Source organism: Cololabis saira, chromosome 7, assembly GCF_033807715.1.
Source record: "Cololabis saira isolate AMF1-May2022 chromosome 7, fColSai1.1, whole genome shotgun sequence".
Lineage (NCBI taxonomy): Eukaryota > Metazoa > Chordata > Actinopteri > Beloniformes > Belonidae > Cololabis > Cololabis saira.
In genome coordinates, this window is record NC_084593.1 from 26328882 (window position 1) to 26344035 (window position 15154).

Consider the following 15154-nt stretch of genomic DNA (forward strand, 5'->3'; position numbering starts at 1 on the left):
GAGCTCTTGTGACATCAGTGTGCGGTAACATTTACTTAAAAAAATGAGTAAAATCATGCACTTTCAAAACGTCATGGAGAGACTCAGCATCAGCTAGAGTGCACGCATTTGCTTGTTTGGCAGTAGCTGAGGTTTAATCGGCAGGGTGGTTCATAAATCACTCTCCCGGAGTAGGCTACATGGAAAGGGCGGTGGCGCTGACAAGAAAATATGGAAGAGTATTTTTTTTCTCCTCGAAATAGGCGTGTGGACGTCTCTCACGACTGCATACCACGTCTCCATTATTATTTTTTTTAATTGATAAGCTAGTTGATGAGAGTCTAGAGATTTGGATGTTTTTCAGTTTAAATTTTATTAGATGGAGCTCGATCGGAGGTGCTGAAAGGCAGCCAGCATCGTTTTAGCGAGTGGCTCTCCCTCCCCTTTTTCTCACAGACATCCTTTCCACAGCGCAGGCAGAGTGAGAGAAAGAGGAGAGACACAGAGAGAGAGACCAATAGCAGCATCTGTGGCAAAGAGACAGAGAGAGAGAGAGAGAGAGAGAGAGAGAGAGAGAGAGAGAGAGAGAGAGAGAGAGAGAGAGAGAGAGAGAGAGAGAGAGAGAGATAGCGATTAATTTCAAAACATCTACCAGAAAGACAAAGGAAAACATGGAAGCACAGGAAAACATTTCTTTCATATAGTCATCAGGCAGGATGCGTCGTTTATCCTGCACAGAGTTAGAGTCATGCTCGGATTATTCAGTCATTTTTAATGTGGCGGGTGGGGACCCGCAGCAAGCTGAAAAGGCGGAAAGATTTCTCCAATCCGTCTGAAAATTCTGCCTAACCTGCAATGGCTGTGGCGGTGCAATGCTGTCACAGAGACAAGGAGAGTGTGCCTTTTTCTTTATATTTGTTTTTATTCGTGCTCAGTGGCCTTACAAATGCACAAATTCGATATTCCATTCCGGAGGAGCTAGAGAACGGGGCATTGGTCGGTGACATTGTCCGGGATTTGAGTTTGGATCAGATGAAACTCTCCACCCGACGCATCAGGATCACATCGGACAGTGGACGGAGATATTTCACCATAAACCACAAAACCGGGAAACTGGTGGTGAGTGACCGCATTGACCGAGAGACACTTTGTGAATTCAGCGGCACCTGTTCACGCAACCTGGAGGTGGTGTTAGATAATCCACTGGAGGTGCACAACGTGGAGGTGGAGGTTTTAGACGTGAATGATAACGCACCACAATTCCCTCGAGATGAATACCAGCTGGAGGTGTCGGAATCCGCCCTCACCGGGTCGCGGTTTCACATCGAGGGAGCCCAGGATGCAGATGACGGGTCCAACTCCATTAAGCTGTACCGCCTCAGTTCAAATGACCACCTTTCTCTGGACTCAATAAAACCCTTTTCCAATCAAAAGCACATCGAACTAATTCTCAAAAAGCCATTTGACCGGGAACAGATGTCATCTCATCAGCTCATCCTGACAGCAATGGATGGAGGCACTCCACAACGAACTGGTACAGCCAAAATCAATGTCCGTATCCTTGATGCCAATGACAACGTGCCTGCATTTGGCAACTCCGTGTACAAAGTAAAACTCCCCGAAAACTCTCCAAAAGGGGCACTTGTGATTCAGTTAAATGCAACTGACCCTGATGAGGGCTCAAATGGAGAAGTTTTTTACTCTTTTAGTAGTTACACACCAGAGAGAGTTAGACAGATGTTTTCCATGGATACGAATTCAGGGGAAATTAGGGTGAAAAATAATATAGATTATGAGGAGACCAACTCATATGAAATGTACATACAAGCAATGGACAAGGGCCCAGCCCCAGTGGCAGTGCACTGTAAAGTAGTTGTAGAAGTTCTGGATGTCAATGACAACATTCCTGAGATTGTATTGTCTTCACTTTCCAGCCCTGTGCGTGAAGATGCTAGGGCAGACACTGTGGTGGCATTGATTAGTTTGAATGATCGTGATTCTGGGCAAAACAAACAGGTAACCCTGGAACTTATGCCACATTTGCCTTTTAAGATAAAGTCCTTCCGAAATCACTATACCATTGTGACATCTGCTTTCTTGGACAGGGAAACCATCTCATCCTACAATGTTACTGTCTACGCTGTGGATGGAGGCACTCCATCCCTGTCATCTCAAATGACCTTTAAAATAGATGTTGCGGACGTTAACGATAACCCACCGCGTTTTGAGCAGACTTCATATACTGTTTATATTACAGAGAACAATGCTCCTGGTGCATCTCTCTGTGTTGTCAAGGCTACAGATGCTGATGATGCAGAAAATGCGCGCATCACCTATACTGTCCTCAATGACAACAACCATGGCATCCCTGTAGCTAGTTACATCAGCATCAAACCCAATACAGGGGAAGCCTATGCCCTGCGGGCCTTTGACTTTGAAAAGCTGCAAGAATTTCACTTTCAGATTAAAGCCCAGGACAATGGTGTGCCTCCTCTCAGCCGTGTGGCCACAGTGTATGTTTACATTATGGATCAGAATGATCATGCACCCAGGATTGTCTATCCACCTGGAAATGGCAGCCAGACAATGGAGACACTCATAAAAAATACTGAACCAGGAGTGCTGGTTAGCAAAGTGACAGCTTGGGATGGTGATGCAGGCCAGAATGCTTGGCTCTTTTATACCCTAGAACAGACTAATGCAGACCTTGACCTGTTTAAGGTGCATGAGTACACAGGTGAGATCCGCACCACAAGGCGTGTCATTGAAGATAACTCCACCACCTTTGTTCTGACTGTTCTGGTGCGTGACAATGGCCTACCACCACTCTCCTCTACCACCGCCATCCATGTGCATGTGATGGAGCTGCCTCCAAAGTTAACCCCCGACCCTAAGCGCATCATCAGGCGCGACAGTCCCCTTATGTTCTCCAACGTCACTCTCTACCTCATTATTGCCCTCTGTGCCACAACCTTTGTATTCCTGGTCACTGTATTTGTTCTTGCCATTGTGCGTTGCCATGCCTATTGTACCCAGCCTGGCTCCTGCTCACCATGTTGCATATCGAAGAAGAATGTGCCAGAAGGAGGCACTGCAGCAGGTGGTGGTGAAGGAAGAGCTCCAGGTGGAGGTGCAGGAGGTGGAGGGCAGCCCAACAGCAATGTGGCTATGCGGCGTGACCTCAAAGTGGAACCGCATTACATTGAAGTACGGGGAAATGGGTCCTTGACCAAAACATACTGTTACAAGACATGCTTGACTGCAACGTCAGGAAGCGACACTTTCATGTTCTACAACACAGGACGGCCACACAGTGGCACCTGGGGCTCGGGCTACGTCACCAGCCACAGTGGACAAAGCCAGATATTTGTACGGCGTCTCAGTATGCCAGATGCAACTGCCATACAGGTGTGTGCCTGGTGTGATCTTTGTGTTATTTCAGATAGCCTAGCAACAAGTAAAGTACAGGCTGTAAAAAAAGTTTTTTCTTTTCCTCACAGGGTGATGTTTTGTCATATTTCCAGTTAACATTTAGTAAGGAGTTAATTAAGCTCCTTCACATACAATGTTTTATATTTAGTCTTTCCAAAAGCAAATTGGCAGTTATGTGCCTATTATGAGTTATCTTATTGGTACGGTATATTCAAGTCTTAATATCATTGAAGCTGGCATACACAGGTGTGAGTAGCTTTTCTCGATTATGTGGTTATTTTAGTTTGTGGATAGCCTTAATCAGATCTTTTGGATGTTTTAGAGATTTCTGTGTCTCACACTTATTAAATTCTAGTTATACGTGGATTCAGGTTGTAAAATGCTTGAGGATTTAACAAGGACAGCCATCCCTTTCTTGCGTTCTTTTCCTTTCCTCCTCGTCATATGCTTTTATTTTCAGGCCAACTCTGCAAGATTTCAGTAGCTTCTTCAACAATGTCTCCACACAGCCTGTGTCATTTGTTTACAGTAAGCTTTCTGCTACAATATTCAAGTCTAGTAGGTTCAGAGGGCACGGGATGGTAATCTCTCAGGAGAGCTTGGGAAACAGTGTAGCTCTTGCCTGCTGCAAGAGCGACCGGCCCCACTGCACCAAAATATCCTCGTCTGCTCACAAGTACTTCTCCGGTACTGAACAGTAATTACGTTTTTAGGGACCAGTGAAGCAGACAAAATGAGTTTAATTTAGGAGACAGCTTAATTTTGTGTTATCATGATATAAACTTTATGTATAGAATAAAACCCTCATTGTTTTCTTACTAATTGTTTTCCCTCATAGCCATGAAACACACAGCTCTGAAAAAAACTACCCCAAAATCGATAAAGAAAATATTAAGGCTGTTGTTCTGCTACCACTTGACCCATTCCTCATTAAATGTCAGTCATGTTTCTGCTTGCTGTGTAATTAAATGGCAGCAATGTGTTTCTTGGCTCTGTGTGCGGATTGGCTTCCCAACAGCAGATGAGGCGGGGGATAAAAGGTGATTGGACACAGTGTTGATGGCGGAGGTGTGAGCTCTGTATCCATGCAAGGAGTGTTCACTAAGGAAGAGGCAAGAATAGAAGAAAAGGCGAGAAAACGGCTGGCTAAACCCAAGGCTTTTATATTCCCTAAATGACAGTATACTTCCAGGCAAGAAAAATGAATACACTAAAAACCCATGGGAATATTTTTTTCCTATTTCCATTTAATTTGTTTTCTCCCCTTCAAATTTTTAAATGGAATACATTTATTTTTCTTTCTCCCAGAGCTGTATTGTTATTTTTTGTCATTTTTGTTTACATTTACTGTGTGAAATAGTAATATTCCAGTTTTGTGAACGTGTCTTCCCTCGGGTATAAACTAAACTGTGGATATGTTTACGTACCAGATGCTCATATTTTACATGTGTATGGTCTCATTTGTGTGTGAAGTTATTCACCCCCATAAACACCATACGGTCAAGCATACTTGTCTCCCTTTGGCTACTGCTGTGCAAACAGTGAAAACAAGCCATTTATTACCATTTGTGGAGAATGTGGTCTTATTTTGAATGGGTTTATTTCAGTGTCATGTGAAAACATCATCATTCTAAAAAGAGATTTGTGTTTGATGTCACTCTAATATGTCTTTCTTTCCTGTTAATCATTGATCCACCCACTGATTTCTTTTTGATGAGTGATTGTCTTGATAGAATTTGGGTTCACGAGGAGTTTGAATAGACGCTACAGTGCTCTGTTACACTGTAAACCTTCTGCTCTCTTTGAATGACTCCAGGAGGAATACCAGGCTTCTCTCATTAAGAAAAAATATTCGATTTCAAACTTGATTAATGTCCACTGCAGACTGGTAGAGGTCAATGCAGCACCAGTAAGTGAACATCTGTCATATTTGAAAGGAAATTAGATTGCAAATGGGTCTTCTATGAACTGGATGGCCAAGCAAGGAAGATGTATTGGTCAGGTGGATTTAGCACCGTAAAATCTGAAATGGAGAAAATGCAATCTCATTTTGTTTATTTGGGTGGGTTAACAGCCTCATGCTTCCGTTTGAGCATTATCTTACAGGGCATTCTTGACCAATACATTTCTGTCATCATGTTGTTTGCTGGTTTTATTATTGCAGCTGAACGCACAGAAATTGAAACCTGATTAGATAACATGCCAGAATACATCGCAGGCATAAAAGAAGATATTTTTTTTATGGATTGTCTATTTTTGTCTTTTGGTTAAAGAGCTGTACATTGATTATTAGGGAGTGGATCTGATATCTCCCCTTCCCTCCTTTCTTTCACCTATGGCCTTCACTTAACTGAGATGATAGAGGGTGGTGGGTGGGGAGTAAAATGTGGCTAAAGGAGGATATGTGCCAGTGAAACTCAAGGTTTTGATGAGTGTGAAAAGAAAATAAGAGGGAAAACTGATAAGAACAAAAAGCTTCATGAGCTTTATGATTTTGTGAAGAATGATTTTCTTTTATAAAGAATTATGGAAAATGCAGGGGAAAAGACTGCAACCATTATCTACGCACCTGTAAATTTCATCTGGCTGTGTCACCATGCAACAACTTGTTCTGGTGTCTGCCCTCTAGACGTGCTGCTTAAGGTTTTTCTGTTGCAGTGTTGTTCTTGTTCTTTTTTATGGGGGGTTTAAAGTCAGATTGAAGTAGGTAGGGAAGGGTAGAGGTTTTGGTGGTACAAGGAGATGCATGCATCTGCAACACTCAAGATGCACCACTCATTCGTCTCCAAAGGTGGGGGTAAGCTGCCACTGCTGTGATTGTGTATGCCTCTGTTTGTATACCATTTTGTGTGTATGGCACACACACACAAGCTGTTTTCACCATGACTTATTAATGAGATGGTATTGGCTTTTGTCTGTACTTAAGACTCAATTCCTTTCATTTTCTCTTGCAGCCCAAGGCACCTAATTCAGACTGGAGATACTCAGCCTCCCTGAGAGCAGGAGGTGTAATGCAGAGGTGAGTCTCACATTTTTCATTGCACTGTTTACTTAACTGTACCACTTTCATTACGTACATTGTAGTACCATCTCATAGGAGCTAATAAATGTAGCACACCTTTCTATTGGTCTGAACAGCTCAGTCTCAAAAGAAAACATTTAATAGCTTTGTTTCTCCAGCTCTCCAAAATTCAGTGTTGAATGACAGCCCATGGTTAGAAATCATAAGAAGACAGTGATCTGTGGGCAGTTGTTTTGTGTAGGACAGCATCCGGGTGAGCTTGTGGAACCCTGGATCCATAATGATTATATGTAACCATAATAATTTTTTGTGAGTTCTAAATAAAGTAAAGTAGAGCAGTGAAACAACTGAGGAAAATGTTGCTGATGAACGTACGGTCATTGGCATGGTTGTCATCAGAGAAAGGCCTCCTCCCACCTCTCCCTCTCTTCATAAGAATGCCACTTAATTATGTCCAGACCATTTTGGGTAAACAAACTAGGTTATTTGTTTTTAAAGGTTAAAAGCAATGCACAAATACCCTTTTCTTTGCTTCTAAATTGGTCCAGCTTCAAATGAGTTGTGGTTTTTTGATGTGAATAAAACTTGTTTACAAAAAGCATGTTGCCATTTTAAGAATATCTTAATGATATGATAAAAGACATGTACGGTAGTTGGATGAGAGAAAATAACATTTTTTATTGAATGGACATTGGGATCTTAGTTTAATAAAGTAAGTTAAAATGACTTGATACAGAGTCATCGATTTGCTCGTCCACCAGTCAAAAAAATGTAGATATCTTTAAAGGTATAAATATGTCTGACACTATTTTTGCTGCAGATATTGTTAATCTGCAATGGCAGCACTTATGGTGAAGAGATGGGTCTTTGTGTTGGTCATTTTCAAATTGTAATAATTAGTGTTTTCCCATGCCAGTTGTTTCTGCTATGCATTGAACAAGATGAAAGTGACAAAAAAGAGATGAACAATCTCAAATGTTTTCCATTAAAATAAACTTACTTTAATCAGCAGAATGTATTACTCATACATCTGATTATTCAACACTAGTGAATGTGAAACATGAGAGGGGACAGATGCACTTAGAAATGGCTTCTTCAGCAGAAACAGATGGAGAACTGACAGGAGGGAAAAGTAAGCAGGGAGGAGGGCAATGATGTATGAAGGGCACATTGTCAGGTGGAAAGATGGCCTATCAGCGATGGAAATTGCTGCATCACCAGCAATCCCCCATAAGACACCTGGAGTATTGCCTCCTGTAGGACTTAATCAAGGTTCATTCTGATGAGATGGCACCATAATCACAAATAATAGTCTGGTGTGTAATCTGTATCTACCCATCAAGATAGCTGGTATCTGTAAAAACACCATCTTTTTAATCTTTGTCTCAAAATATATGTATATAATAATTATATTTATAACAAACAGTTAATGTGTGTAACAAGGACAGAACTCATGTGCATATTGCTCCATGTATTCATTTAGACTGTTTAGATTTTTTTGTCTTTATTTTACTTTTTTTTGTTTAATCTACACCACTCCAGTCTGCATTTATAGTACATACAAGTGTCTTATTGCAATACATATACATGTAAGTATGTCCTATAATTCAAATGGGTTTCAAATATGCACATGTGTGTGCTCTAAGTCCATGCTAGTGTAACATTATAACATTATCCCCCATTAATGTTGAACAGAATATCTCATAATTACCACAGAGATTAAAGAGAGTTAATGTGTGTGAATGAGCCAGTCTCACATCAAATCTGTCTCGTGACTTACTCCCTCGGATGTGTTTTAGGTTGACTTTCACTCATGTTCCAATAAAGTGTCACTGGTACTCATCTATTTATATAGTGACAAAATCAGGCTTATGTTAGAGATTTTGTACACCACTTCCAAACACGATTTTATGACAGTGACCTATTTCATTTAATAAAATCTCTTGAAATCCTCCTCTTGGTGTTTTACGATGGATGCATTTAGATTGTTGTGATTCTTGTAATTATGTAAAACTATAAAAGCCACATCAACAATGTCTCCACACAGAGACAAAAAAATAAAATAAAAAATTGTGATTGTAGACAGTAGGAGATCATTTAAAAGGAAGACTATCATAAGCTAAAAGTGTATTATCAGTAAATTTTATTTATTTTTAATATTTCATCAGAGTACTGTGATAATGCTGGTGCTTTGCAAGACTTAAAAACCAAAAGCTAAAGCTAAACCTTAAAAACCAATTAACCTATTTTCACTAAACTACTGTACAAAATAATTTACACTGTTAAGGTACATCTGGTAATCATAATGAAGTGATGAGTATGTATATGCACACACTCACCGTTTACCAGGTGTATCTGAAAAATATTGCCAATGAGTGTAGATTCAATTTTATTTTACTTTAATTAGATTTAAGCTGTGAGCATGTGACTTTTCTCAACATTTCTGTTTTTCTGCTTCCAGTGTCCAGGTCACATTTTTGATAATAAATCAAAGTTTATTTTTTGAAAAATATGGTGGCTCCTCTTCTATTGATTAGAGTGAAACTCAGTCTCCAGATGTTAAAACCTTTTGACCAAGGTCCATGTTAACTAGTTGTGAGGCATTACAAATAGTACTAATACCTCAGAACCAGTAAACAGATTTTATCTTCTGGGGATTGAGTTTTATTCTAATGAGTGTTGAGCGTTTTGTACTGTAAATGCTCATAGATACACCAGAAGCACAATGTTAGAGCTTTGTTTTGTAGCAACATGTCTGTTGTTTAACACTACAGAATTTGACCTTTCAATAAAGGGGGAGGGTGTTGAAATACCAAAAAGTAGGCATGAAATTGAAATATAAAATATAATCCCTAATCCAGAAAATGTCAGGGGAATCTGTCCTTTAATCCTCATCTGAACATATTTTTACTTATTTATTTGTCATCTGGGTTAAAGTCAGTATACCCCTACACAAAGAACACCATATGGAATGTTATATAGTATTCACATCACTTGATCATAACTTAGAAATAGCAAAGAACAAAATCATGTGTATTGATGCCAGCTGTTGTCCAGTTCAGTTCAACACACCATAAATCTTTCTATACTCTATGCATAATAAGATCTCTCAGGTGTTTAACATGTGGATGTATGTCTTTTTTTCCCCATTTCAGTTCAGTACACATGGAAGAGTCCTCAGTCATGCAGGGAGCCCAGGGTGTCCTGGTTCAGAACTGGCCCACTGCATCAAGTGCTGCTGGTAAGAAGTAGTATACGTTCACTAATCTAAACCAAGGTGTTCCTCCAGAGGAGCTAGAGGAGGTTGCCTGGGAAAGGGAAGTCTGTGCTCCTTTGCTTATGCTGCTGCTTACGTGACCCAAACTCTTAGAAGATGTTAAAGGATAGATGGTTAGTAGTTTAAGTGCTGGTTACAAAATGACACACATGGATAAAATCAAGTTTCTTTCTTCGTCTGCGTTCAATAAATCCCATGACACAGTTTCAGACAATACAAGCTAAAACTATATTATATCCGCAACAGAACATTTTCAGGAGCTTATCAAACCTGAAAAGAGAAATAAAAGAATTATCCCCTACGAGATCGCCCGACCCACTCCTACTACTTCCCACTGCCGCAGGGAGAGGAAATGACACGTGCTATGTAGGTGGAGATGGATATCTATGCTTTTGTTAGCAGTAAAAGACAGAGTAAAAAGAAAGAGAAGATGGAACAAAGAGATGATAGTGAATTTGATTAATGGTAAAATGTTTATGGAAGTATAAATAACTGAGTCACACAGGAAAACGATTAGAGAACACATGACAATAATCACAACATGGTTACATTTTCTCTTTTTTAATTTGGAATCTCTCTTACCTCCAAGATCTTCAACCTCATTCAAAAAGTTGGGTCATTTTTCCTTACATAATGAATTAATGGCGATAGATTGGCTTTTGACTACATTGCTAGAACTAATTTCATACTGTGACCAAACATATGATCTTATGAACTAAAGAAAACTGCATACATATTGGGTGTCCTCTGTTTGGGAATGCATTTGTTAATTTTTGTCATGTGCACTGAGAAGGGTGGTCAAAAATGATGAAGAGTGGAGTAGCAAGCAGAGTGGCTTATCAGAGGAAAATTAATAGGAAGACAAGCGAGGAAACAAAATGGATGCAGTTGTGATAAGACTGGAGCAAGGAAGGAAGTGCCCTCAGGTTTAGATGAAAAAGGTGATTTGCTATAATTATGAAGCTTGAGCTGGTATGGTGTTGTGTCCTTTTTAAAAAGTAGACAATGGGTTAGGCAGGCAGACAAACTACCCACACAGTAACTACTGTCTCTTCCTATCCACACACATACACACATCTTTCACCGCGTTGCCATTGATTTCTTTCCCTGGCTGAGGACTTACAGCCTACAGGCACTTCGAAACATGAGGGATAGCATGGAGAGGAAGACAGAAAGGAAAGAGAGTGCAAGAGAACAGAAAAGAAGTTGGTGACGTCCTTAGGGTTGGCCAGTGACAATAAGATCAGCTTGTGTGGATTTAAAGTGGGGGTCTTCTAGTTGTTGTGATAACAGAAGACACTGTACACACAGTAACCTTGCTTGAGGACAGTCAGTCCTCAGGCAAGGTTACTCTTATCTCATTGTTGGACATATTAATAATGGGAACTCAAGGAGAGGGCTGTATAGCTTCAGGTCAAATTTTAAGATTGGGCAAGGGTAAAAGATTGCCAGGTTGTATGAAAACATTTATTTTCAAAACTGATTTAAGGATGGAGAAGACAAGGATTTGTGCCCCAAGATACAAGTTGATTGTTTTTTATCATGTCTCAAAAATGAGAAAAATGGGGATGTTTATTCAGTGTGACCTGCCAGATGATGGTGAGTCACAGGCTGGACTATTTATAACTAAATTCCTGTTTGTTAAGAAAGCTCTGGTGTTTTGGGTTTGTTTCATTGCATAAATGGTTTCAGCCAGGGTGCAGTACCTACAGGGTACTGTCTCTTCACTGTTAGACTCAGCAGCTGACAACGCCCCTGTTTCTTCCTCTCTGATTTCGAAGCTGCAGAATTGTGTGCAAGGATCAGTTTGTGCGTCTGTGCTGCTGTCTTTTGTTTTATGTGCATGTGTCTTTATTTTCTTGTCAGTGATTTCATGTGTTTTGTCTGCCTGGTTTGTGTGCTGCTCCTGCTGTGACAGATGGTGTGCAGCCCACGCCCAGATTAACAGACTCATATTAATGAAATCAGGGTTCTGCTTGGTGTCTAACTCACCTTCCTATTTGTCCCATCCACATTATGTACAGATCACTCCCTAAACCAAGAGAAAATAGGAATTGACAGAGAAATGTTAAAAAAATGTATATATATATTCCGTGAAATGGGCAGAAAGAGATTGTCAAGAGGAGGGGGGTGAGTGGCTTGCAAGTCAGAATGATTTAAAATAAACAATGCAATGTGCCAACTTGATAAGCAATGGGGTGTTGACAGTCTGTGACAGTAACTAAATCACAGTAACTGACTGGAACAAAGTCTACAGACGAAAGAGAGGAGGTTATATGAGGCTTCTGTTGCTAGGGGAGAGTGGTTAGACTAGACAGTGTGAAAGGGAGGGAGACAGTGCTTCCAGCATTATTCTCCATCAGCATAAGCACTGTCACCATGACTCCTACCAGTGTCCTGCTGCTTCACTGGAGGATGTTGTTTCCATGGCAACCATTCATGCCCCCAGATATTGGCAGGGATGACATGGGGTTACATGGAAGGGAGGGGTGGGTGTTGAAGTGAAAATTTGGTGGTGAGGAAATCTACCATAGAAGATGAAAAGGGCAAAAAAAACAACAGACAGTTGCATTAGATGAAGGATAAGACAAGGAGGTGAAATGCTAAATTGGACGAGGAGCAGATGAGTTAAACAAAGGGGACACATGTTTGGAAAGTGAGAAATGCGTTTAGGGTTGTTAAGGAAGGAAGTTAAGAGTGGTGCAAGCAACAGAAAGAGAGTGACCTACATTCACTGGGGTGGTGGTGTACTGCAGAGGTGGATGTAGGATGTACTGTTTTCTGCATTATCTTAACACACTCATAAAAACAAACTGAAATATCCTCCAAACACAGAGTTACAAAGAAAGGTCATTTTAAAAAGAGTCAATGGCAGTCAACTCCAGCAAGCACCTTTAACAGCAAAAATGGCCTCGATGTTTCAGGCAAAAGGCTGAGGGTCCAAATAAGGCTCATTCAGGCCCTCAAAAAATAATAATGATCTGCCATTCAACATACTTTTTCAGTTTCACATAGAGGAGGTGAGGATATGGATGAACAAATATGATGTAATTTCCCTTGGCAGAAATAAAAGATAAAGTGGTTGGTGAAGTAGTTAAGAACATATGGTAAAATTCAAGCCTGCTTGCATAATATAGGAGTGCAGTCTTTTAGTTATGTTGTATAGAATATATTTAGTTTGCATTTTCTAAAAGTGATCTGAAACCTCTGACTTTTTCTGAATCCATCCCATCCATCTGTTTTTCCATTGTTGACTCAGTTCTTTTCCTTATTTTATTGTGGCCATTTTGTTATGTTCCATCCAGTGCTGTTATTGTCAAATATTGTTAAATATCTTTCCAGCTCTTGGAAAAGGTGTGGTTCCAGAGCAGGGTGGTGGATTTGGGAAAGTTATATCTATAAGATATTTGTAATGTGTAAATATACATACATACACCCCCCCCCCCCCCCCCCTCCATACATACATACATACATACATACATACATACATACATACATACATACATACATACATACATACATACATACATACATACATACATACATACATACATACATACATACATACATACATACATACATACATACATACATACATACATACATACATACATACATACATACACACATATATCTGCTCCCATGATTTGTTTTCGTGGTTGCTATCATCTTTTATATCTGCATCCTCGCTCTTCCTGGCCCCTCTTTCTTTCCTCCTCCACAGCTCGTTATGTAACACAGCAAAGCGCAGTGCAGTGCTCTGCCCAACTCGCTGATGGTAGGGCATGACAAGTGGAAGAATAAAGTAGATATGGCAAATTTGAACTTGGGTGATTTAAGTGACAGTGAAAACCTCTGGAAGTACAAGGAGAAAGGAGACATTTACACACGCAAAAGCTGGACTAAAGACTCCTACGATCAAAGTCAAGAGAGAGCATGTAGAAAAACATTGCAAGCTGTAATGCGATGTTATTGATAAGAGAGCACGGTTAGAGTAGTGCAGGCTGAGGAGGCATAGAGGGGTACAACAGCCTTTATGATGACACAGATAGTTATCAGTGTCTCTAATGCACCTAGTAGTTGTCGTTGATAGACAAGCTGTTAAATACCTAATCACATCAGTGTTACCATAAACTTTGATAGTCATGATTTAGGCTTGCAATTATAACTGGAAATGATGGGTGTTGGTTGACTACATTTTCACACTAGATTAGATGAAAGGTCAGAAGAAATAAAAGAGAGACAAAAAGAGAGGGGTGTGGGGGCAGGAAAAAATAAATAAAAGGTTTAGTTGTTCAGTAGGAACAAAGGAGAGAAGGGAAGTAATGCTTTGCAACAGCCATCAACAAATCACGAAGCACCAGTGTTGGATGAAGTGATTTTGTTACCAGCTGGGAAAATTTACGATTCTCCCAGAGCTGGAAAGACAATATAACATCTTAATGCATGCCTGTTTAACGCAATTGCTCTACAATGCTGCCCATATTACCTTTTTTTTAATCCAGTGAAACATAATGCCCCTTTTTTATGAGTGTTACTTTGCCTTGCCTTACGTTCTTTTTCAATCTGTCCATTTTCAGCATGAGTCATCACTCTCAGGGTGTTGTTATGTTCATTAATGCAAGTTTGCACATACACTAGGCACTCCTGTCTTCTGTTCACACACTGAGTTAGACAGATAATATCTTAGAGGCAAGACAGCAGACATTTGAGAGCAAAGCATTGCCAGTATTTTTGTATCCTATGTTCTGATTTAGTGTCTGTTTTCAGTTTTTTCTTTCATCTCTGGTTTTTCTTTTGTGTATCTAGAAATGTTGGGAAATCAGATGAGGACACATTCACGGGTGAAAGGCTCCTGTCTTTTAAATGAAAGATCTTTTCTGTCCCATTGTCTGCACAGGCAGCAAAAGCAAGCACATTATTTTAGCTTTTTCCCTTTATAGAGGTCGCCACAGTCAATGTACCCATTGCTCCAGAGCTGCCACTCTCATCTGCATATAGAGAGAGCATTGATTTGATTAAGTTTGTCCTGTCGTTATCCTGTGTGTCTCTTTGTGAAATTATGTGATCTCTCAAGGTCTTTTAAAACTTTGTCGTCACAGTCAATAAAGCATGACAAATTTAGGTGAGGTAGTGAGTTTGAAGAATGAAAATACATGAACCACTTAAATCTTGCAAAGTGATACAATATAACAAAGTAAAAATAAACATATTGACATCCTATCCGACAACTGCACGACTAGTAATTACTTTCATTTGAGAAAATAATATGCAAATGTATTTTTTGAGCAATGGTTTAAAAAGACCAGAGAGGAAAGGAGTGAAAAAATACAGTACGAATAGTTTCTGAAAGCCCATTTTGACATCTGCAAATTATTTGTACAACTGTCTAAAACTGCACTTAAAGCTGTTTTTAAAGAAATGTTCAAAATCCCAAAAAAGTT

General features: G+C 39.9%; 1 protein-coding gene across 45 annotated transcripts in view; it reads left to right on the forward strand.

The window, feature by feature from the left end:
- The window catches only part of LOC133446991 (protocadherin alpha-C2-like), a 204805-nt gene that overhangs the window by 184683 nt on the left and 4968 nt on the right, over positions 1–15154 (forward strand). For 43 of the 45 annotated variants that reach the window (XM_061725290.1, XM_061725291.1, XM_061725288.1 and 40 more), the window contains 2 exons: positions 6366–6430; positions 9589–9674. In XM_061725290.1, the coding sequence (XP_061581274.1) occupies positions 6366–6430; positions 9589–9674 (151 nt within the window). Of the gene's footprint in view, positions 1–637; positions 3388–6365; positions 6431–9588; positions 9675–15154 lie in introns of those variants that run through there. The other 2 variants (XM_061725263.1, XM_061725309.1) reach the window with 2 other exon arrangements.